General features: G+C 40.5%; 1 protein-coding gene across 16 annotated transcripts in view; it reads left to right on the forward strand.

Annotated features, from left to right (window-relative positions):
- EVL (Enah/Vasp-like) overlaps window positions 1-22,642 on the forward strand; it is a 581,837-nt gene that overhangs the window by 509,412 nt on the left and 49,783 nt on the right. For 11 of the 16 annotated variants that reach the window (XM_086937797.1, XM_086937801.1, XM_086937790.1 and 8 more), the window contains 3 exons: window positions 4,451-4,572; window positions 9,904-10,002; window positions 15,390-15,450. In XM_086937797.1, coding sequence (XP_086793923.1) covers window positions 4,451-4,572; window positions 9,904-10,002; window positions 15,390-15,450 — 282 coding nt within the window. The remainder of the gene's footprint in view (window positions 1-4,450; window positions 4,573-9,903; window positions 10,003-15,389; window positions 15,451-22,642) is intronic. The other 5 variants (XM_086937804.1, XM_086937792.1, XM_086937793.1 and 2 more) reach the window with 1 other exon arrangement.

Here is a 22,642-nt window from a genome sequence, read left to right on the forward strand (position 1 = left end):
ACTCAACCGAGCCCTTATTTCTAGGAAACAATTCTGCTATCTCCTCTCCCAGCTCAGTCTGAAAAAGGTTGTCGAGAAGCACATCAGGGCGCAGTCTCCACTGCGGTCGCGGATTATCCCACCCAGGAGTGCGGAACTGCAAAAAAACAGGGCTGTGATCAGAATAGGTTCTTGGCAGATGGTCCACCCTCAGCAATTCCTCTGTTAACTAAAAAAATAGTCTAAGCGTGCCCACGTCCCGGTATGAGAAGTGAAGTGTGTGCCCTCCCGTCCATGGGGATGTAGGTGTCTCCAGGCATCTAATAGTCCGCCCTCTTCTACGACTCCCTCCAATGCCTCTCTGGCCTTGGGCTTGTAGGAGCTAACGCCATCTGCTCTATATAGGGAGGGTGCCAGCGCTAAGATGAAATCTCCACCCCATACTATGTGTCGCGCCCCAACAGCCACAATCTTGCCCCATAGAGTGGAAAAAAAGGCAGGTGAATCAACATTTGGTGCATACATGGACACAAATAAGTAGACGTCGTAGCCCACCCTGCCCCACAATAAAGCATAACGGCCTTCTCTGTCCACCAACTCTCCAAACCATTGAAAAGGCACTCCGCGGGCAATGAGCACCGCCACACCTCTTGCATAAGTCGAATATGAGGAAAAAGCTCGGGCACCAGCCCATTTCGTCGCAAAGGAGGCACTGCCCTGTGCGGACAGATGCGTCTCCTGCAACATGGCGACCTGCACATGATGTCTATCCAGGTAGGCAATAACATTTCTGCATTTCTTAGCATTATTCAATCCCCGGACATTCCAAGATAAGCATGTCAGTCACGCATTCGCATTCAAAACAGCCATGGACATAGCAACAATAAAAGCAATAGCGCCCAAGGGGGCCGCATAATGAATCCACACCCGCCCCACCAGCGCCAGGACATACACCAGGTCAGCACACATACACACAGTCTAAGCAACGTAAGCCTCTTAAACCTCCCCCCCCCCCACCCACCCCAGCATCCCAATCATACCAGTGGCCACGGAACCCCCCCTCGCAGTCCCCCCCCCCCCTCTCACCCCCAACTGTAGTAGTTCAAACAGCAAAAACCGCAACAAGGCAATGGGGAACACCCAGTAGGGGTATAGCATAGAGCGCGCAGTGCCACTACCCGGTCCTTAGCTCCAGAACTGTACCGCCCTCGGTGGAGACTAGGGCCGAGAAAGTGGTCCTTGGTGTACGTTACCACTGGGGTGCAGGGTCCGTGCAGGTCCATCGTTCTCGCATCACCCCAGCTTTCAAAGTCCGAGCCGCTGCGTGAGAGCCAGTCAGCACGGAGAATATTCTACTCAAAGCGCACAGGGACAGTTAGTCATCGTGTGGCGCTGGAGGTAGGTCAGCATTCTCCTCTTCATCTGCAGCAGCATTATCGTCCCTGCGCGCCCTCCGTATCGTCTTCAGGAAGTCCTCTGCTTTTTGCGGGTTGGTAAAAAAGCGTTGCTTGCCCTGATGGGTAACTCGGAGCTTCGCAGGATACAAGAGAGCATAGTCTATTTGGGCCTCCCGCAGCTTTTTCTTCACTGGTAGAAACTTGCTTCGTTCATCCTGAACCATCGGCGTGAAGTCTGGGTAGATGGAAAAGGTAATCCCGTTATACTGCAGTGATCTTTGAGTCCGGGCTGCTCTGAGGGCAGCATCACGATCGCGATAGTTCAAGAGCCGAGCAATTATGGGCCTAGGTGGCAAGCCAGGCTGGGGCATAGGCGCTAGGGAGCGGTGGGCCCTCTCCACAATAAATTGAGGCGAAAAAGCCTCCTCTCCGATTGACCCTCTGAGCAATTTTTCTACGTACAGTTCCATCCTACCCGTGGCTGTGGACTCCGGCACATTCGTTATGCGTATGTTGTTCCGGCGGCTGCGTGCTTCCAAGTCCTCGTTCTTTGCCGCTATAATACGGAGTAAATTGTCCATCCTAGTCAGCTGTGCCACATGGGTCGTGGTGACATCGGTATTATCGGATATTCGCTGCTCCGCGGTCGTGATGCGCTCCTCATGGCGGTCAACCTTGTGTACCAAGGCGTCCAGTCGGGCCGTGACCCTATCCACCCTCTCTACGACAGTGGCGAAGCCCTGTCGCATCTCTTGAATCAGGCTGGTAAGGTCCACAGCAGGGGTTGGAGGCGGGGTAGGCTGTGGAGAAGACACGCTAGGCCCCAGGTTCATCTGTGTCGATTTGGCGCCCTTTCGGACGCTGTCGAAGCTCAGCTTGGGCTGGCGATTCTCGGTCCGCCCCATGGCAGCGTCTGGAGGCGACCTGCAGGCCAAGATAAATAATGGCAGGACAGCTCTATGTGGGTACAGGCTACCCAGGGATGGCACAGCCGGCAGCAGGCAGGAGAACACGATCGTGGTGTGGCCCAATAGAGTGTAGTAGGGGCGTCGTCAGGAAATAGCGCTATGCACCCTCCGAGCGCTAAGAAAGTGTAGGTGGCCGTTCAGCCAGAAGCGCGTTGTCGTAGCGGTGGTCGCTCACAGTTCAGGGCCAGCTGGGGAAAAGCCCGGGCACCGGTATCCACAGCAGGAGGCAGGGTCCAGACCAGCAGGGCAGATAGCGGCGGTTATCAACGAGGCAACACGCCTCACAGAATAGCGCCGCACAGGGGAGCAGTCCAGGGCCCCTGCGCAGGGTAGCCACGCAGCAACAGCACAGCCTACAGTGTGTCCGACTCCTGATATGATGCAGGGGTCCGTAGGTGGTAAATGTGGCCGCGACAGTGGTGTTCAGCGCAGGGGGGCCGGCCTCGACTCCTGGCCAGCAGGTCCGACGGCCAGCGCTGCCCAGGTCAGGATCAGCAGCGAGGCGGAAGGCTGACACAGCAGTCCGGGGGATCCGCAGCTCTAGCCGCCGTGCGAGGAGCAGCCCCCCCTCAGTGCCAGCGAATAGAGCCAGCGGTGGCTGGGGGAGGGGGGGGACTTGAGGCGACGTCACCAGTAGTCGCCTACCTGCGCGGCAGCCCCCGCACGACGTCCCAGCAGGATCGTGGTGGCAGTGGTGTGATGCGGCCTAGAACCTCGTGGCAGTCCCCAGGGTCGCGTGAACAGCAGCGGCCGGGCATCCACTCACCGCAGCTCCAGAGAGAGAGTCGGGCAGATTTCAGCAGCTTGCAGCTCCGGCTCTGAAGCACGCAGAGCTCCCAGATTTGGACCGAGTGTGGAGAGCAATGTCTTGATGCAGGATCCGATCTTTGGGGGTGATACAGCACCCCGTGGCGCAGGATCAATGGAGGATCATTCACCAAGGAGCGGGAGCTGCGTACCAAGGCAGCCATTCCGCAAGCGCGCCCTCTAGCGCCCCCCCACTATTACATATCTTAATGTTGCTTTCTAGCAATTATGGTCACATGGGCAACGAAGGATTATCCATATGAGCCCACAACATATCACAAACATGGATCGAAGTAATAATGTAGGCATGCAATTTGCAATATTTTGAAGAAGTAGGGATTTGACTTGGGTTTTAAGGACGATAGACGTGTTCTCAAGAGAAGGTATAGAAGGTGCAGATGATGTAGATCTTCCAAATGGGAATTGGTGGACATTTGGTGTAAAAATGGTAGGGTGGTTTGAAGAGTAAAAAGGAGGAGTAGAAAGTTGTTGTCAGGATATCCTGAAGGGACAGTGAGGGGTATAAAAGAAAAGGAGTGTTGTAATTTTCGAAGTTAATGTTTCCAAAGGGATAAAGATGGTATTGGTATGTAAAGGGTAGTTTAAAGAGTCAAGGAGAGGGCATTGAAGGATTTGGCAAGTCCCTGAATATATAGGAATATGGTATGTGTAGTAGGGTTGGTGGATATCTAAAGAGAATGTAAGTGAGCATTCTATACTAGGAGGGTGGAGATGTCCTGAGTAAGCGAGAATAGGCATGTACTTACAGAGCGTGTGGTTGGAGGGTTGCTTTAGAGGCGTGCATAAAGTGTTAAATGAAAGATTTTATTTTCTGTTTTGGGAGGTTTTTTCTCAGGTACAATTCCTTATTTGCAAAATGTAATTCTCTTGTAGCACCATGCCAGAAGTAACACCTTCATTATATACACTCGTATTCTCTTGAGTAGGTACATGTCCATTCTCGAAATAATTTTTGGGGGGCGGTTTGAAGTTTAGGTGCTCCTTTAGTGGGTAGCCAATACAGTGAGCTGTGAAAAATCTATCACTTTTGTGTGATGATAGCATTTCACCAGGGCTACTTTAGGAAATATGTAAATGTAAAATGACCTTCCTCAAGAAAATGTACATCATTTTCTTTGATACTTACAGAGGTGTGAACTTAGTATTTGGGTAAACAGCAGAAGCAAAGATGGTTCACAGTAACATCATATCGCAGGAATCACAAATGTATTGCAGCATGGTATGTGGACTCTTATTACAATAACCTACATTTTTAAAAAAATCTTTCTTTTTTTTAAGCCGGAAGATGGTTCAGGAAGCTCCAGTCCCAGTGGGGCCAATAAGAATGATGCCAACAGAACAAGCAGTGGTGGAGGAGGAAGCGGCTTAATGGAAGAAATGAATAAGCTACTGGCAAGGAGGTTTGTTTCCTTTCATAAAACCATGCACATAGATGCAATTAATCCACATTCTAACAATGTGGGTTGAAGCTAAATCCATCTGCATTTGCTTGGAAATATCAGTGTCTGCCTGTGTTTTGCGGACATCTCATTACATCATTGCTGACCACTTCATGGGAGCCACCAGTCACATATGGGAAACTGAAGTTCATTCTTGGGTCATTTGTCATTTTGTATCTCATTTACAAATTTCCACCCATTTTATCATTCACTCCACGTTTTTCCGCACAAGAGTAGAATTTCAGAAATTGGCATTCCTTGAATTGGTGTTTAGAAAAGACAGTAAGTGTGGATTTAGTAGTCATGCTAGGGAAAACAATCGTATTTCATTATGTCACCTCAAAATGGCTTACTCGTTTAAATATAGCAACTAGGTAAAATCTTTCCATACCACCCTAAAAGATGGCCGACTTGTTTTGTCGTAGTATTCTGAAATAGGATTGGCTCTATTGCTTAAAACTCTACTCGTGATTGAAAAGCCAGATATTAAGACATAATATTTGAAGTAACTGATATAGTATTCTATAATATTTGTACAAAAGTCAAAATATTTCCTACGGTTCACACTCGTATTCTAAAGATTGTGAATGAAATAAGGCATGGCTGTTCTGAGTTAAACACCTGCTGTTCTAAGTTAAAGTGATTTGGAAAAGACTCAACCTGTTGTGCTAGCGCCTGGAAACTCCAAGTTAGTAGCGGTGCGCTTATTAAAACTGCCTAATAACAATGATAATAAAATGACAATTCATTTGTTTGAATCCAGCCTTGCAGAGAATCCTCCTTCACACCTTTATCTTATTCATGGTATACAAAATAGAAATACTAGAATAATAATTATACATTTATATTAGGTTTCCTGAATGTAGACGTCTTGCACCTTTTCCAAGCCAGTAAGTGGATGTTTGTGTCAGTTGTAGATATATGCGTGCATACAGTACAATATAGGGTCAGATCCAAGAGGGATAACTGAGCCTGTTTCATCTTTCCAAAATTCAACAAAACAAACGTCACCTTTCTAATGTAACAATATTTAATATTTGCTGTGCTTCGATATTGTAGGTCTGTGGGAGTATCACTACATACAATTTAATATTGTACCTTCCAAAGAATAAAACATTTAACTGTATAATTCATTTCTAAAATTTCTGCAATTTCTGCTTGCTCACATTCAACAGTTTTAGTTTTTTTTATCCCCAAATGGAATAGCAAGGCTATTCAGTGGTTGTTCTGTTACAATTAACTGTGGGGATTGATCACAATAAGAATCCTTATTGCAGTGACATCACGTGTTATTGTCTCATCGTTTTCTCACCCAAATTTCGAACAGAAGACAATTCTTCCTGATAAAAGCAGACAGCCATTTTAAATGTTAACAGGGCAGGTTTCCCATCATGCTGCATGAATTTAGAGTCAGTTGAGGATATTACTGTTGCAGGAAGTAACTGAGAATGAACTAATTTGCAACTCTTTTCAAATACAGCCAAATATCAACCCCTCAATCTAGGTGGGAATGGTTTAAGACTTTCACTGTAGTACCTAAGTGAACTTCTGCTAAGAAGAGTTTTATGTTATTTTTTAACAGAGAGCTGGCACTCTGTATTTTTAATTTCCTTGGTGATTTGATATTTGAAGAAAGGGTCTGTGTCAAGGGTGGAGCTGGTTGATTTTGCATTAGATGACAGCAAGGTATTGAAGCCATTTATGTTGATCTGCTCCTGTAGTTGGAAGAAGATAGCTTTTTCTCAATGCTTTTTTCAGTGAAAGGCAGGAGGTGATTGGGTGATAATTGGCAAGGTCATTTTAAAGGTTTATAAATGTAGGTGGAGTATCTGTTCTGGCAACCATGAAGCTTTAGTCGCTGAAAGAGGAGTGAACAAGGTATGAAGGCATCACCTCGAAGAAATTTAATGATAGATGTTTGCAGAGAGTGATGATATTTAGTGGTTTAGGGATGTTGATGAATTCAACATGAAAGAGCACAATCCACTTGGGTGTGGCACAATATGAGATGGGAGGCAGTGTGGGTTTTTACTTTGTGTTGTCGATCTGATCATGTTGGTTTGACCTGCTTTCCTGTGGAAAAGAGATTCGTGCAGTAGTGTTATATCTCCTTTGGAAAGTAGTGGGGAAAAAAGGCATGGTACAACTTTGTTTATCCTAAATGTACAAACCAATTCAGTGGAAGCAGAACATACAGCTTACTTGCTGTGTTCTAAAGAAAGTTACTACTGCCATAATCTTCAAAACTGCAAACCCGCATTGGCTGAAATAAGGGTCAATGACACATGACCAAATATCATATTACAGGAAAGTTTCTCAGGGACATACTGATACATCAGTCATGAAAAGTGTCCCATCATGTACAAAGGCAAAACAAGAGAGTGTGGAGAGTGGGGCAGGTAAAGACAGCTTAATGAGACATGAGACATGAGTAAATAATGCTGTTATTGTATTATAAATTGCTGAATACAACACCTGAGATGAGCCAAGCTGTGGAGTGAATCTGTCTTTCAGAGGAAGTTTAGGGGCTACTTGCAAATACAGCACTGACAAAGTCTGGGCAAGAAACGATTAGAGCTTGCACTGACAATTTTATTTGGGTGGGAGAATGAAACCTGTTGATCTTTACCAGGGAGTGAAGGTAAAAGCTGGTACAATTGATTAGCTAGTTTATCTGAGGGAATAGAGGTAGTATGTTATCAACGGTGAAACAGTCTGATGTGTTTGAGTTGGGATGAAACGATTAAGATTTAGTTCATTTAGGAGGAATTCTGTGTTGTATGGATTTAGCATTATTCGACTGCCATCCAATGCTGGATTTTTATGCAGCATGTGTGCAGCATTTAGATTTCCCTCATGGATGACATTTTTAGATAGTTGCTTGTCATCCACATATTGATAAACTGTGACTCCTGATGCTCACGGCAAAAGGTTGAGCTGTTCAAAATAGAGGTCAATGAAGGTTGGACATGCTGTCAAACCTTGGGGGAACACCTCATAACACTAGAACAGTTCCTGCTGCGTGTATGCCCAACCTAACCATTTGTTCACTCTGAAATAGGAATGAGCAATAGCATAATACAAAATGAGGCATCCCTACAGAAGATGAGGGGCCCCTTTTATCCTATATTTAACTCATATCCACAAAATTAAGTGTGAGTGCCCCCCACCCACCTCGCACTGTAGGTTTGCCAAGGACTGTGTTAAACTCCTGGTAAAGAGGTGAACAATTTTAAGACAACATTCCTAAATCCCCTTCTATTTTCTAGCATAGACAATAGTCTTTGGTCATTAATGGCGTCAAATTAAACAGAAAGATTAAGAAAGACCAATAGGTGAGTGGTTCCCTCAATCAGGATGTGATGAATATCATTAAATAAACTTAAAGTTGCTGTTGTATTGCTCAATCCTGCTCAAAACCTGATTAGTAATTTTCTAGATAATTGTTATCCTTATGAAGGTTATTAGTTGGGAGGTTATGCAATATTTAGTTGTTTTTACCAAGCCATGCTAATTTAGATCCTGACCAGATTTTTTTCAGTAAGCTTGGGTTAATGTTATATTTATTTAGTATTTGATGAAACAAGGAATGTTAAAAAAGATGGAAGTGAGACCTGATGATTAGTTTGACTTGCCAATTGACAAACCATTGGCTCAACCAATTTAAGTAGGTTTTGATTCTCTGAGAAGTAATTAGGGCTGAGCTAAGTACTCTGGAAACAGCCACCTGGGACCAATTCATTTTCCAAATTAAGATGATAAAGTGGGTGTTATTTACTAGAGGTTGGGAGCACTCAGAGCAGAAAAGGTTTCTGGCATTAGTCTTTTCAAGTGAGACCCGATGCTATTATTTCCAGATGATCAAAAGATCGTTCTGAAATCTATTTACCTGACTTACGTCAAACACCAGGGGCTTTAATTAATATATTGCAAAGGTACACTATATGGATGTCACATCATTTAAAACGTTAACGAATAGGCAGGTAACGTATTTTATTTTCCAAATGGTAAATATTGAAGAAGTTAATCGAGATTTACATTTGTAAAATAATCACCTCAATTTCAGCCACTTAACAGCATCACAATTTACCACTGATAATCATATAAAAAGGAGAACTTTTCCTTACAACCAAGTCAATTTCAATTCAATTTCAAAATGCTTTATTCGGTATGTATGAATACAACCATATAGCAACAAGCAAGATAAAATTAAATGCAACATACATTTGTGTCAGTTTTGGTTTGCCAAGTGTCGTCGTTACTCGAGTACAGTATACATTTAGCAGCACATGTCCTGACAGTCTTGAAGTGCTTTGTAGTACGTTTGTCTACTAGTACATGTGCAAATTAGCAGTATAAAGTGCAAAATTAACTTTACCGTCCTTACTAATGTACAGTATACATTGAGCAGCACATGTCCGACATTCTTAAAGTGCTTATTTAGTGCATACTTCTAGTAGTACATGTGCAAATTAACAAAATAAAGTGCAAAATGGCTATACCATCCTTCCTGAAGTACAATATACATTTAGCAGCACATGACCGACATTCTTAAAGTGCTTATTTAGTGCATACGTCTATTAGTACATGTGCAAATTAGCAGAATAAAGTGCAAAATGACTAAACCATCCTTCCTGAAGTACAATATACATTTAGCAGCACATGTCCGAACAGTCTAAGAATGTTTATCAGTGCATTCTTTTAACAATACATGTGCAAATTGTTACAACCAAGTCATAAAGTCACATTGTTTCTACATACTGTAAGAAAGTTGCTGGTATGAGCTGACCGTTGAGCAGTCAGTCGTGTTGGTATATATCAAGAGGACAATACGGATAGGTGTGTTTAAATATTACTTTCTAGGCATTTTGTGAGCATCTGTACAGTTGATCTGTTGAACTGGGTCATACCACATATGGTGCACTATCCTTATGGCTCACCTGGCAGCAGCAAAGGGCAGTGTAAAATAGAGGAGGCTTTGATGTTCATCACAAAAAGCACATCCTATTAGATTTTTTTTTTAGTAGCCCTAGCAACACAGTGAGGGGTTAATCCTTACCATAGTTCACGCAAAACATTATATATGAAACTCAGTTTGGTAGCTCTTTCTACGCGTGGGTGTTCATCTTGTTTGTCTGCATTCCTTTCTTAATTTACATCCTTTACCATCGTGGTGGCCATGCGATCTCTGGAAGTTAAAAATAAAAAACATCTGCTTACTGGAGATCTGTCCTTGCTCCACCCTTTCTTCATGTAATAGTTGACTCTGTTTTCTCTCTAAACACGGAGCAGGCGGAGCAGGGGAAACTCCGCCAAAGCTGCGCAGACTCGGGAGGAAGAAAATCTTGCTCACAGGGGGGAGGAGTCCCTCCCTGATTTCAAAGACATCTTGTAAGTAGTTGAAAAATAGTTTTTTTGCAGGTATGTTGACCCTTTTCGGTGGCTTAGAAAGTAAATCAATCATGAGTTCAGACACTGTGTTTTTTTTGTTTTGTACAGAGTCCAGTAGCCTGTGGTAATCTGTATTGTCTTTTAAAGTCCTTGAATTGACAAGTTCAATAGTGACAAGACAGCTGCAAGGCAATCTGTGTTTTGGTTATTTTCTACTGCACTGTTCCTACAGCAGATGCATAAATAGTTTACTGACAAACACGTCTTGCTGTCATAACCCAAAGTTACTGCCCCAAAAAAAATATTAAATGTGTCTTGTAGACAATCTTGCTTGTAGCAGGGGAGCAAGCCTCCCTGATTTCAAAGACATCTTGTAAGGAGTGGAAAAATATATTTTTGCTGGTGTATTCATCCCTTTCGGTGGCTTAGAAGTGAATCTAGCATGAGTTCAGACACTGTGTTTTTTTTGTCCAGTGTCCTGTTGTGATCTATATTGTCTTTTAAAATCCTTGAATTGACAAGTTTAGTAGTGATAAGATAGCTGCAAGGCATTCTAGTTTTTTAGTTCTTTTCTATGGTAATGTTCCTACAGCGGATACATAAATGGAGTTTACTAACGAACATGTTTGTAAACTGTTTAATTTAATTTCAACTCAACTTCTTGCTGTTGTAAAATAAACCAAACTTGCCTTCAAATAAAAAAATAGTTGAATGCATCTTGTAGGAGTTTACACTGCAAGGTTGGGCTACTATGACTTGTGAGCACCTTTAATGTTTTACTTTGCCTGGGCAACGTATGTGTAATGATTTGCCTGGGTAACTTACTGTATGTTAATTGGCTCCATCTGTTTGCATTGGCTCCAGTGCTTCAAACGTAACCTTTTGTTGTACTAAAATGACTAAACCTGTCTGATGTATTTCTTAGTCCTCAGAATGTATGTCTAGACTAATTTCTTTCACTCCATGCTAGCATTGACAGGAACCACACAATACTACTCTTTTATTGTTTCAAATTCTCAGATGGCAATTAGTTCAGTATTACTCTACTTACCGAGCCTTATTCCCTCTGTCTGTCTTGTGAGCACGATCTCTGCATCTAATAGAAAACGCCAACGGAGTCTTGAACCGCAGGTTTTCTATTCTCAGTCTATATTGGCATCTAGTGCTATGCATCTCGATATATTCCATTTGCTGGTTTGGTTTAGGTTTTCAACAGATCCTATGATACTTCTTTTACAAAGTAGATGACATGGCTTTCGCTCCTGAAGCATTTACACAGAATATAATACCGACTAGTGAAATGTTTTACTATTTCCTGAAGGACAGTTTTTTGGTGCATTTGTTCTGATGTATAAGGCATTTAGATCGTTTTGTGTTAGTGCACATCGATCTGTCAGTAGATTTACGATGGGCTTAATATCGTCTGTCTACTTTGCCCAAATTACAACATTCTTCTCGTTCTTAAATAAAACCAAAGTATCAAAGAGAAATGGAGGAGAAATAAAGTTGAGGATTTAAGGTTCATACTGTTAAGCTGTGTGTGCTTTCTGGAAGATTTATTGAAATGAGGAACAAAGGCACGTAAAGACTTTAGGTGGAACCGTCCACAAATGGGTTAATGTCATTATGAAGGAACATACGTAAATGCTAGGTAAGGCGAACATTTTTCCGTTTTTTAAAAGATAATTGCACCACACCAGCTATTGGTTTATAGAGACCTGGACCCCTCGTCCACAGTGATGGCATGCTTCATCATCTGGTTACTTTCTCACTTGGATCAGATATTTGATCTGTCAGTGTTACAGTTGGGAGGAGGTTTGCTGAACTCTCAATCTTTCCCATTTTGGTTGTTTGTGATAATAAAAAACATCAGCCAAACTCTAGTGAGGACTCTGTTGCATAAAGGTACTACCTTCTTGCTAAATATCTAGCACTGACACTCAAATGAACTGTGCGTCCTGTGGATTGCCTGTAGCCCACCATGTCAATTTTCCACTTAATAGAAGTGAGAATGATGTCCTAAACTCACATCCTCCATTTGAACATTTGTCTTGGGTTGTATGTACGAGTCCACAGATGACTCTCTGTATGCCAGAAATACTTCTGAAGTTTACCATGAAGATTACAGATATAAACGTGCTCCTGTTTGTACGCTAATAGTGCAACTATTTACGGTTTGCTAAATCAGCACTGTTTTGTGCCATTTGCAGTTTTGTAAATGTCTTTGTCAAATGCCTGGGAAGATGACATTATTCTATTTGCTGGCCTTGCTCGTAGTTCTCGGTCTTAGAAATTGAAGTAATGCATTCAACAGATGTTGCATCCTTATTGACCCAACCAGGTAAACTAAATGGACACTTGTCACCTGGCTTGTGCTCTTTTTTTTGCTGTATGAAAACGTTGAGTAGGGAGCGCATGCTGCGATTCTTTGTGAGGCCTCCATTAAAAACAAGATTCAAACTACTTCTGCCTTTCTTGCAAGATGGATCATGATTTTTTTGTGTTTTACAATCTCAGCCTTTACTGAGAGAACTTACTTTAATTTAATAATTTCTTTATAGTCTTTACCTCCATACCAGCTGTTATTCTCGGGTGCAGAACCTTTTTCAGTCTACTATGAACCAATATCTACTGTTCTCAGTTGGAGGTATTGAAAATCCAAAGAATACAAAATGTGGCCTCAGAACTCTGAATTTAATGCAGTGATTTTCTACAGACATTATTGCCTTTGAACAAACGGTGCCAAATAATCTCTTTCTAGTTCCCCTGTCGGTATGTAGTCATACCATACGTCATGTTGCTGCTTGCGTCACCTGAAATGTCTTCATCAATTTATTAAAGGGTATGCATAGAGTTCACCAGGAATTAAGCAATGGTACTTGGAAATAGTATATTGATAATGCTACAGGAACAAGATGGACGTGTTTATTCCTTTTCTGTCTCTGAAGTCTACAACCTATTCATTTACTGTATCTCAGGTTCTTTCAGCTATGCGGCTTCTGTTCTTTTTCACCCCATTATTTTCTTATGTGTTCTTATAGTAAGAGTTTCACACTATCCAGCCCACTGTTTCACCTTTGTACTGCAAAGGCACTTTCACGTTTGTCCAACTGAAATATTTTCTGTAATCCACAAGTGATCAGTGAAACTATAAACTGATTTTTTTCCATTTAAAAAAAAAGTTTGACAAGAACCAATTATTATGGAAGAGCAAGATAGAAGATCCTTTAACAACGTAATCCATTAATCTGTTCTAATATTCAAATGTTTACGTTTAACATTGCTTTCTCCTCTGTTGTGTATGTGCATTTATTGTTATCCTGATATATTTTTGAACTGTGCTTAATTTGTAAAAAAAAAAAAAAAAAAAAAAAAAAAGACGTTGTACATAACTCGCTCAGGAGCTGATGTCGGTGCCACTAAATGTTGACACGTCAAATGCCAAGACTGCTAGGCTTGAATCCACCACGTGCCTCTTTAATTCACTACCAGACACTCCCTGCCAATTTATCTTGCTCCTGCAGGAACCCGCTTTGTCCCTTTTGGTGATCAGTGTCAGTCTTTCTGTTTTTTAACCCTTGTTTGTTTTGTCCTCTCTTGCTCTCGATCAATGTCTGATGAGGAAAAATGTGTGCCAGTGGCCCTTTACCGGGAACTCCTGCTCAAATTAAGCACTGTTTCTGAAGTCCAGAGGGGAATGTACACATTTGTAAAGCACAATCATTTTTGTTAACTTTCCAAATGATGTTATCCCTCATTTATGAGTTTATTTTTGTGTGGGCCACCGTAAAGCATTTTGCATTAGATTATGTTTTGCATTTCCTTCCCAGTTCTAACAATGTTCTTTTTCAAGTACAAGGACAGCAGCCACCCTCATACATGTATAAAGTGTAGCCGGTTGACAAAGATTTTCTCTGCAGCAATGGACGAGCAGCTCTGTTTCACTCCTGCCATAGTATACTTTATTCAGAAATATTTGCACTTAAAAAAATCTGATAATAAGGAAAGATCAGAGGGCCTGATTACCAGTTCAGCCTGTGGTGGTGGTCCGATGACCACCGTACTGTCAGACCGCCCATTGTATTATGACTGCGGCAGTATGACCTCCACTGGACCGCTGTGACCGCCAGGGATCCAGGATCCTGTGGCGTTTGCACAGTGGTCAGCGGCAGAAATATGCTGGTGGTGCTGCAGCAGCACCGCAGAGCAAATTTCGAGTTGCCTCACAACCATCCTTCTCATGGCAGTGAGCCCGCCATGAAAAGGCTGGCGGTGAGCTAACTAAGGGGGCCCTACTAAGGCCTCCTGCCACCTCAGAACTCAGAGGGGGCATGCAGGGGAGACATGAAGTGCCCCCCTGTATTTGCACCCCCACTTCCAGCATGGTGTGGCATGTATGTCACACCATTTAGGAAGGTGCAGTCAGCGGTCTGACTGCGCCGGTCTGTATTAAAGGCTCTTCTACTAGCCTGGCAGACTGCCACAGTCAGACTGGCACAATACCGCCCTCCAGACCAGGGTTTAACTCCTGATGTGGCGGGCAGTCACACAACAGTTTTGGTGGTCCTACAGCGCACAATGGAGAATCGCCGCTGCTGTAGGACCGCCAAACTCATAATCCAGCCCTAAGATCAGATGTGCACATACAATTCACGGCTCGCATACTCGCGGGGGATCATGGGCGAGCTGGGGGGTTTTCAAAATAAAAATAAACCTTCTTACCTGACCTGGTTATTAGGAAGGCCATTTCCTGTATGTAGGCTGCATGCAGCCTACATAGAGAAAATGTAGAGTGCACCTGACTGCTTTGGTCGGTCCCTAGGGCCGAACAAGCAGTCAGGGCACTCAGAGTGGTGCAAGCCACTCCTCCCCGACCCGCCCACCTGCCCACCCCCAACCAGGCATACCCCTGATGTCTGCTTTCTAGCAGTGCGAGAAGCAGAAAAGAAAATGGTATTTCAAATACCATTTTATTTTCTGCTTCTCGCACTTCGAGAAAGCAGTGGGGTGGCGCTCCAGCACCCTAATGGAGCGGCCGCCACTGTAATTCACAAAATTATGCATTGTTACAACTGTTGGGGACATTCTCCTGGCACATCCAGTTTTCCCTGGTGAAATCTTTGTGAATAAGATAGCTGATGGAAATCGCAGGAGTCTGATTTACAGCAGAGGAAATCTTAGCAAAGGGGGTTCCAAGTGTTGTGTTCCATTCAAAGAACAAATAATAGCTATTGTCTTGTATGCCTTATGAAAGGCATGAGATGTGGAGTCATTGATTGTACCAAAAGATGTGTTATAACAACATAAGGAATGAAAATATACTACAATAAATAGCAATAATTTGATTTGACAAACGTATTAAACTTGTTTATTTTTTATACACATAGAAGGAAAGCAGCATCACAAACGGATAAGCCAGGTGACAAAAAGGAGGAGGAAAGCCAAATTGTAAGTAATCATAATAGTTCTTGAAGTGCAAATACACTTAGAAATAGATTGATTGGTAATACAGTTGTATCATCCAAAGTTTGTTTCATTGAGATTTGCTCAAGCAAAACGTCAAAATTTCGCCTTCCAACCTGCATATTGTTTGACCACCAAACCTTTCCTTTTCTGGCGTTTCCTTTTGACCAGTTTGTCACTATCTCATAGGTCACTGGGGCTCTTATATTAACAATCATTGTACACAATTTGCAATATATGTTATATGATAATGTTCATCCCAAATTTAGTGATGTTAGTTATCTGAGTTCTCATATTCGCCAGCACTTGAGTATTCAAACTAGTTTTGCCTATAGTTATTACATTGTATTTCAGATAGGCCACTTGTCTTCTGTGCTTTATGTGGTGCATTAAGCAGCGCTCAAACATCATATAAACGGTACTAGAGCCCTAAACAAATCTTTTTTAACATACAATGCCAGCTGTTAAAACAAGTTACTACTCAGTTGTTACCCTTAATTACAGTTCAGACTAACTTTCCTTCACTTTTAACTACATATGAATTTTATCGTTTTTGATGGACAAATATGATAAGTATTCATTCGTTTGTATGTGTATTATGATTTCATTATAACATGTTACCTTGTTTGTTCACTTTTTTTTCTTGAAACTGTTTCTAGCTCACTTTTACATTCCTAAACTATGATCCTGCGTACCTACCCAACTATCACAGAATATACCATCTAATGTACAACTGAAGCCCCTAAGTAGCCATTTTGAAAGTGGTATTATCCTACATCAGTCATAAATGGGGATAATAGTGATTTTCTAATCTGATAATGTATGACTTTTAGAATCATTTTCATAGATACAACTGGTAGAGCATTATTGAAGAAAGCCTTATGAGTCATCTTCACACAACTAATCATTGATCACTGATGCCAGAATATATTTATCAGACGATTGCCTGACTGACTTAAGTAACATCTCCTAAATATTACCTTCAAAAATATCGCTCCCTGGAAGTTAATAGAAAATGTACACCCAAAGAGACAGTATTTCTCTAAATTATGTTACAGGTGCAATATTAATCCCGATGCACACAACGTTGGCGCCATTAGATGAAGGTTCATGAAACTTTCAAAACAGTGCTCTTTTGCCTAGTTTGTGCATGGAAAGTTTCAGGGTGATCCATCAAGCAGGGCCGAGCAAAAAGGGGGTCGCAAAATGCAAAATTCACATGCATTTTCCATAGACTTTTTTAAACAGTGTTACCAGAATATGTGTTGATCAGAATTACACCAAATTTGGCAGGAAGGTAGATCTTGGTCCTGAAAGCGTGTTTTTTTATAATTTGGTGTAAATCCGTTCAGTAGTAGAGATATTAAAGATCAAATATATTTGTATATCTGGGCATTTGGTTAGAGAGACTCTTGCAAGAGTTGTGCTTATTGCTTATTAAAGCTTAGACTGTATCAGTATCAATTATATTCAAAGAATCAACTCATATGCGACATCTTAAATCAACACTACTTGTATACATTTCAAGAGGTTGTCCATTTAATATAATGTGTGTTTCTTCAAGCCATAGAGTATAAATAATTTGCCAATGTCATATTCTCACCATTTTCACGTTATGGCTCTTAATAATCCAGGAGACTTACCAAATTCATTGTTGATACATTCAAAAAATTGTTTCATATGCAATAATTGAAACCAACACTATTTTTATAGAGCAATCATCATGTCTAAAGTCTAAAGCCCTGAAGAAGTCCCGACTGGGACGAAACGCGTCAGCTATGGCTATAGTGTTTTAACAAAACATTTAATACAGAACTTTTTGGATCAAAAAGAAACAACTGGGAACTCGGAGTGTTTCAATCTGCACATGAAGACTACTTTGATTACTGTATGACATTGTTAAAGTGCTGAACCCTAATGTGCAGGTTTTATATATGTGTGTGTATGTATATATATATATATATATATGAAAATTCACTGAAAAAACCATAGGTTATAGACCATACATAGTTAGGAATTCGCATTTACAAAACCTTATTTTACTCACACAAAACCATTGAAATTCCATATATAGTTAGTTGCACTAACTATATATCGCGCACCCGCAATCCACTGCTGATGATGTCACATATTACATCATTCATGACATGGTCAGTGACATCACTGATGACATCACTGATGACATCTCAAATGACATCACTGATGACATCTCAAATGACATCACTGATGACATCACTGATGACATCTCATTTGACGTTACTGATCATATCACTGATGATATCATTCATGTGATAATACGATGAACCTCTTCAGACTCTAATATAACCTTAGATACAATCAGTGTAAACAGACACTCACAGACTGTCACTCATCCATGGAGTTACTCACACACCTAGTCAGTCATGCAAAGAATCAATCACACCTCCATTTCCTCAACTATACAGTTATACAAACTTTACTTATTCAAACATATACTAACACATATTTACTCTCTTATACAATCCCTGATACAAGTTCACAATGATCCATACAGCCACTCATACATTCACTGGCTCTTATGCACAGTTATTTATATATGTCAACTCTCACATGTACTGTGTTTTACATATGTACTTACTTTGACATGTAGCACTGAGATATCCATTCACTCACCAATACACTCATGCACACAGTCAACTGCCCATACAGCTGTTTCCACATGCACTTTTGAAACCATACATCTAGTGAATCAACTGCTCACACATCTATGCACAGAGTCATACACCTCCCAGCCACCCACACACACACTCAGTCTCCCATACAAATACTTAGGCAACCAATCAATAACCCATATAGTTACTCATATAGCTACTTATCAACACATGCAACAGTTTACAGAACAACAGACATAATGATGCACAAATTAAGACAGTTTAGTCACTAACCCATGCACTCAGTGAGACACATTTAATCACTCACTCATACAGTCAGTCATGCACCTACTAAATCCTTCATCCAGACACTTATACATCCACTCATTCTTCAATATGTAAGACATATTTTAACTTTACAGAAACATACAGTCACTGGATGTTGTCATCAGTGATGTCATCAGTGATGTCATTTGAGATGTCATCAGTGATGTCATCAGTGATGTCACTGACCATGTCATGAATGATGTAATATGTGACATCATCAGCAGTGGATTGCGGGTGCGCGATATATAGTTAGTGCAACTAACTATATATGGAATTTCAATGGTTTTGTGTGAGTAAAATAAGGTTTTGTAAATGCGAATTCCTAACTATATATGGTCTATAACCTATGGTTTTTTCAGTGAATTTTCAAGGTTTTGTAAATGCTAATTCCTAACTATATATGGTCTATAACCTATGGTTTTTCAGTGAATTTTCAAGGTTTTGTAAATGCTAATTCCTAACTATATATGGTCTATAACCTATGGATTTTTCAGTGAATATATATATATACATACATATATAAACATATATCATCTGTATATCTATATAAATACAAACATAAATGCATGCATACATATACTTATATGCATACAGATGCATGTTATTTACATGAAAGTTGAAAAAACACTAATAAAAGTAAAGCTAAAAAGCCACCTTATTACAAACAGAATGGCTTTAACTTAAACGAGGGCGAGATCTATTGCATTTTCAATGCTTGTTTACTTTGGTTCCATCAAGAAGGCATTCAGATGTGTCACACATTTGCCATAAATTCTGAATGTTAGCACTCTAGTTGCACATTAGATCACTGTAGTAAAGCTACTGCTCACCAGGGACGTCTGCTGCTGGTATTCAAAGTGCATGTTTCAGTCTGCATGTCAGAATTTTTTTAATGAAATAGAAGAGGATTTGAGAAGTCACTCAAAATGATCCCTAATTTTTCTTTCTGAAGCACTAATCATACTTTCTATGGCAAAATTAACCCCCTCATGTTGTTCCTTTTTAAATTGAGTGTTTTCAGACTTACCACTTCATTCCAATCAAGATGGCTTCTGGTGTGCCATACTTTTGTCATAAGTAAGACTGTTAGCGCTCTAGTTGTTCTTTAGAACACTCTGGGACATTCTGTCATTGGGCTATACTTGGGGTACATCTGGGTGATATTTGGGCTACATTTAGGCTCTTTTGTCTCTGGTGGCCATCTTGGGAGACTGGATGTCAGAATTTTTTAATGAAATTGAAGAGGGTTTGAGAAGTCACTCAAAATGTGCCCTAATTTTTCTTTCTGCAGCACTAATCATAATTCATATGGCAAAATATACCCCCTCATTTTTTTCCTTTTTAAATTAAATGTTTTAAGAGTTACCACTTTATTCCAATCAAGATGGCTTCAGGTGTGCCATACCTTTGTAATAAGTAGGACTGTTAGCGCTCTAGTTGTTCTTTAGAACACTCTGAGACATTCTGTCATTGGGCTATACTTGGGCTACATCTGGGTGATATTTGGGCTACATTTGGGCTCTTTTGTCTCTGGTGGCCATTTTGGGAGACTGCATGTCAGAAGTTTTTAATGAAATAGAAGAGGATTTGAAAAGTCACCCAAAATGTGCCCTAATTTTTCTTTCTGCAGCACTAATAATACCTTCTATTGCATAATATACCCCCTCATTTTGTTCCTTTTTAAATTAAATGTTTTAAGAGTTACCACTTTATTCCCATCACGATGGCTCCAGGTGTGCTATACCTTTGTAATAAGTAGGACTGTTAGCGCTCTAGTTGTTCTTTAGAACACTCTGGGACATTCTGTCATTGGGCTATACTTGGGCTACATCTGGGTGATATTTGGGCTACATTTGGGCTCTTTTGTCTCTGGTGGCCATTTTGGGAGACTGCATGTCAGAATGTTTTAATGAAATAGAAAAGGATTTGAGAAGTCACTCAAAATGTGCCCTAATTTTTCATTCTGCAGCACTAATCATACTTTCTATGGCAAAATATACCCCCTCATGTTGTTTCTTTTTAAATTAAATGTTTTAAGAGTTACCACTTTATTCCAATCAAGATGGCTTCAGGTGTGCCATACCTTTGTAATAAGTAGGACTGTTAGCGCTCTAGTTGTTCTTTAGAACACTCTGGAACATTCTGTCATTGGGCTATACTTGGGCTACATCTGGGTGATATTTGGGCTACATTTGGGCTCTTTTGTCTCTGGTGGCCATTTTGGGAGACTGCATGTCAGAATGTTTTAATGAAATAGAAAAGGATTTGAGAAGTCACTCAAAATGTGCCCTAATTTTTCATTCTGCAGCACTAATCATACTTTCTATGGCAAAATATACCCCCTCATGTTGTTTCTTTTTAAATTAAATGTTTTAAGAGTTACCACTTTATTCCAATCAAGATGGCTTCAGGTGTGCCATACCTTTGTAATAAGTAGGACTGTTAGCGCTCTAGTTGTTCTTTAGAACACTCTAGGAGGCTGCAGTAGAACACAAAGGAATCAACTGACAGTCTCTGTCCTTGTTGGATGTACATGTTTTACTGAGAATGTCAGACTTCATTTTCACATGACTGAGAAAGATAATGTAAATTTACAGAAAATATGCTTTCAGTTTAGCTTATAGATCCCCTTCCAAACCACTGTGGGAAAATCATGAGATATTAGTTTTCTTTCAAACAATATTCATGATATCACAGCAGAAGGTTTTTTCACATGGTAAAATCACCTTAGAACCCACCACAATTCCTAAAACGAGTATGGTACCATAAACAAATGATTTATAATGTAACTAAAGTCCTAAAACCCTCTATTAACTACAATGCTTTTTAATGAGGTGCTATCATGTATATTGGTCCCAAGATGGCTGCCAACACTTCTTGGATAAAGTGCTGACAGCCAATCAGATCAGATGTGTGGTTAGGCTCCGCCCAGATATATATCTTTTTTTGAACCTAAATTACTCAAAATCCACTGGAGCACATATATTGAGACCTAGCAAAGGCACATCGGGCTAACAGTCCCTACAACTTTGCCAAGTTTCGTGCAAATCCATTCAGCCGTTCGAGCTAAAAGTGAGGCCAACCGCCCTATGGAAATTAACATGGGAAAAACGCGTTTTGGGACCCCCCCTTTTTTCTCTGCCGCCCCTTGATGAAACCCCCCCAAATTGTCAGGGGCTGCTCAGAAACAAAATGTTCCATTTTCCTGAAAATTTCAGCCAATTCCGTCCACAAACGCCAAAGTTATTAGACATAGAATTTTCAAAAATCCCATAGAGAAAAAATCCTAACTATATATACCTACTGGCGACCGCCAGTAGGTAATATATATATATATATATATATGTATATGTATATATATATATATATATATATATATATATATATATATATATATATATATATATATATATATATATAACAATTCTCGCCACACACATTCACCCCTAATGACGATGAGTAGACCCGATGTCTGGTGCAGTTATCTCAGTGCTTTATTGTGCAAATCAAAGCTCTCCCAACAAGTCCGCCATGACGCGTTTCACCTCAATCCAGAGGCTTGATCACATGACGTGTTGCTAACACAAAAGAGGGTACTTAAAGTGCAAAATTGCGGAAAAGTGGCAATGCTCAGTGCAGTTCATTCATAGAAACTGAAGGAATACTTATCATAATCGCATCATGATTAAATAACAGACATAGTGTCTAAAATCAATGATCATCCAAAGTATAACAACTATAAAACCATATTATACATACATTATTCATAAATATATAAATATAAATTTGAATAAATATTTAAATATCTGTATAAATACATTTTAATTCCTTACAAATGTTAGTTGATTCATTCAGTTTTCAATGCTATTAACTGCATATAAAACTGAAGTGGGCATATATGTGCATCATTGCCATTTCTAATTAATACCTAAAATAGAGCCCTATTTTGTACTCCTCAACATAGTGCAAAAAATAATGTGCAATTATGTGCAAATACTGCTGTAAAGTGCCTATATGTATAAAAAAAATAGGGCTTTCCTGAAAAGAAAAACCCACTAAATGTTATAAATGTGCACATATAAAAACCAGGAATGAAAGATCAGCCTCCTTAAGTATATTATCCATTTTTGTTGCGACCTTGCTCCCAGACACACCGCTAGGTAGTCTGCAATCACCAATAAGAAACCTTATTTAACTGCCATGGAACTATAAGCAGGTAT

This window comes from Lissotriton vulgaris, chromosome 9, assembly GCF_964263255.1.
Source record: "Lissotriton vulgaris chromosome 9, aLisVul1.2, whole genome shotgun sequence".
In the NCBI taxonomy this organism is placed as follows: Eukaryota; Metazoa; Chordata; class Amphibia; order Caudata; family Salamandridae; genus Lissotriton; species Lissotriton vulgaris.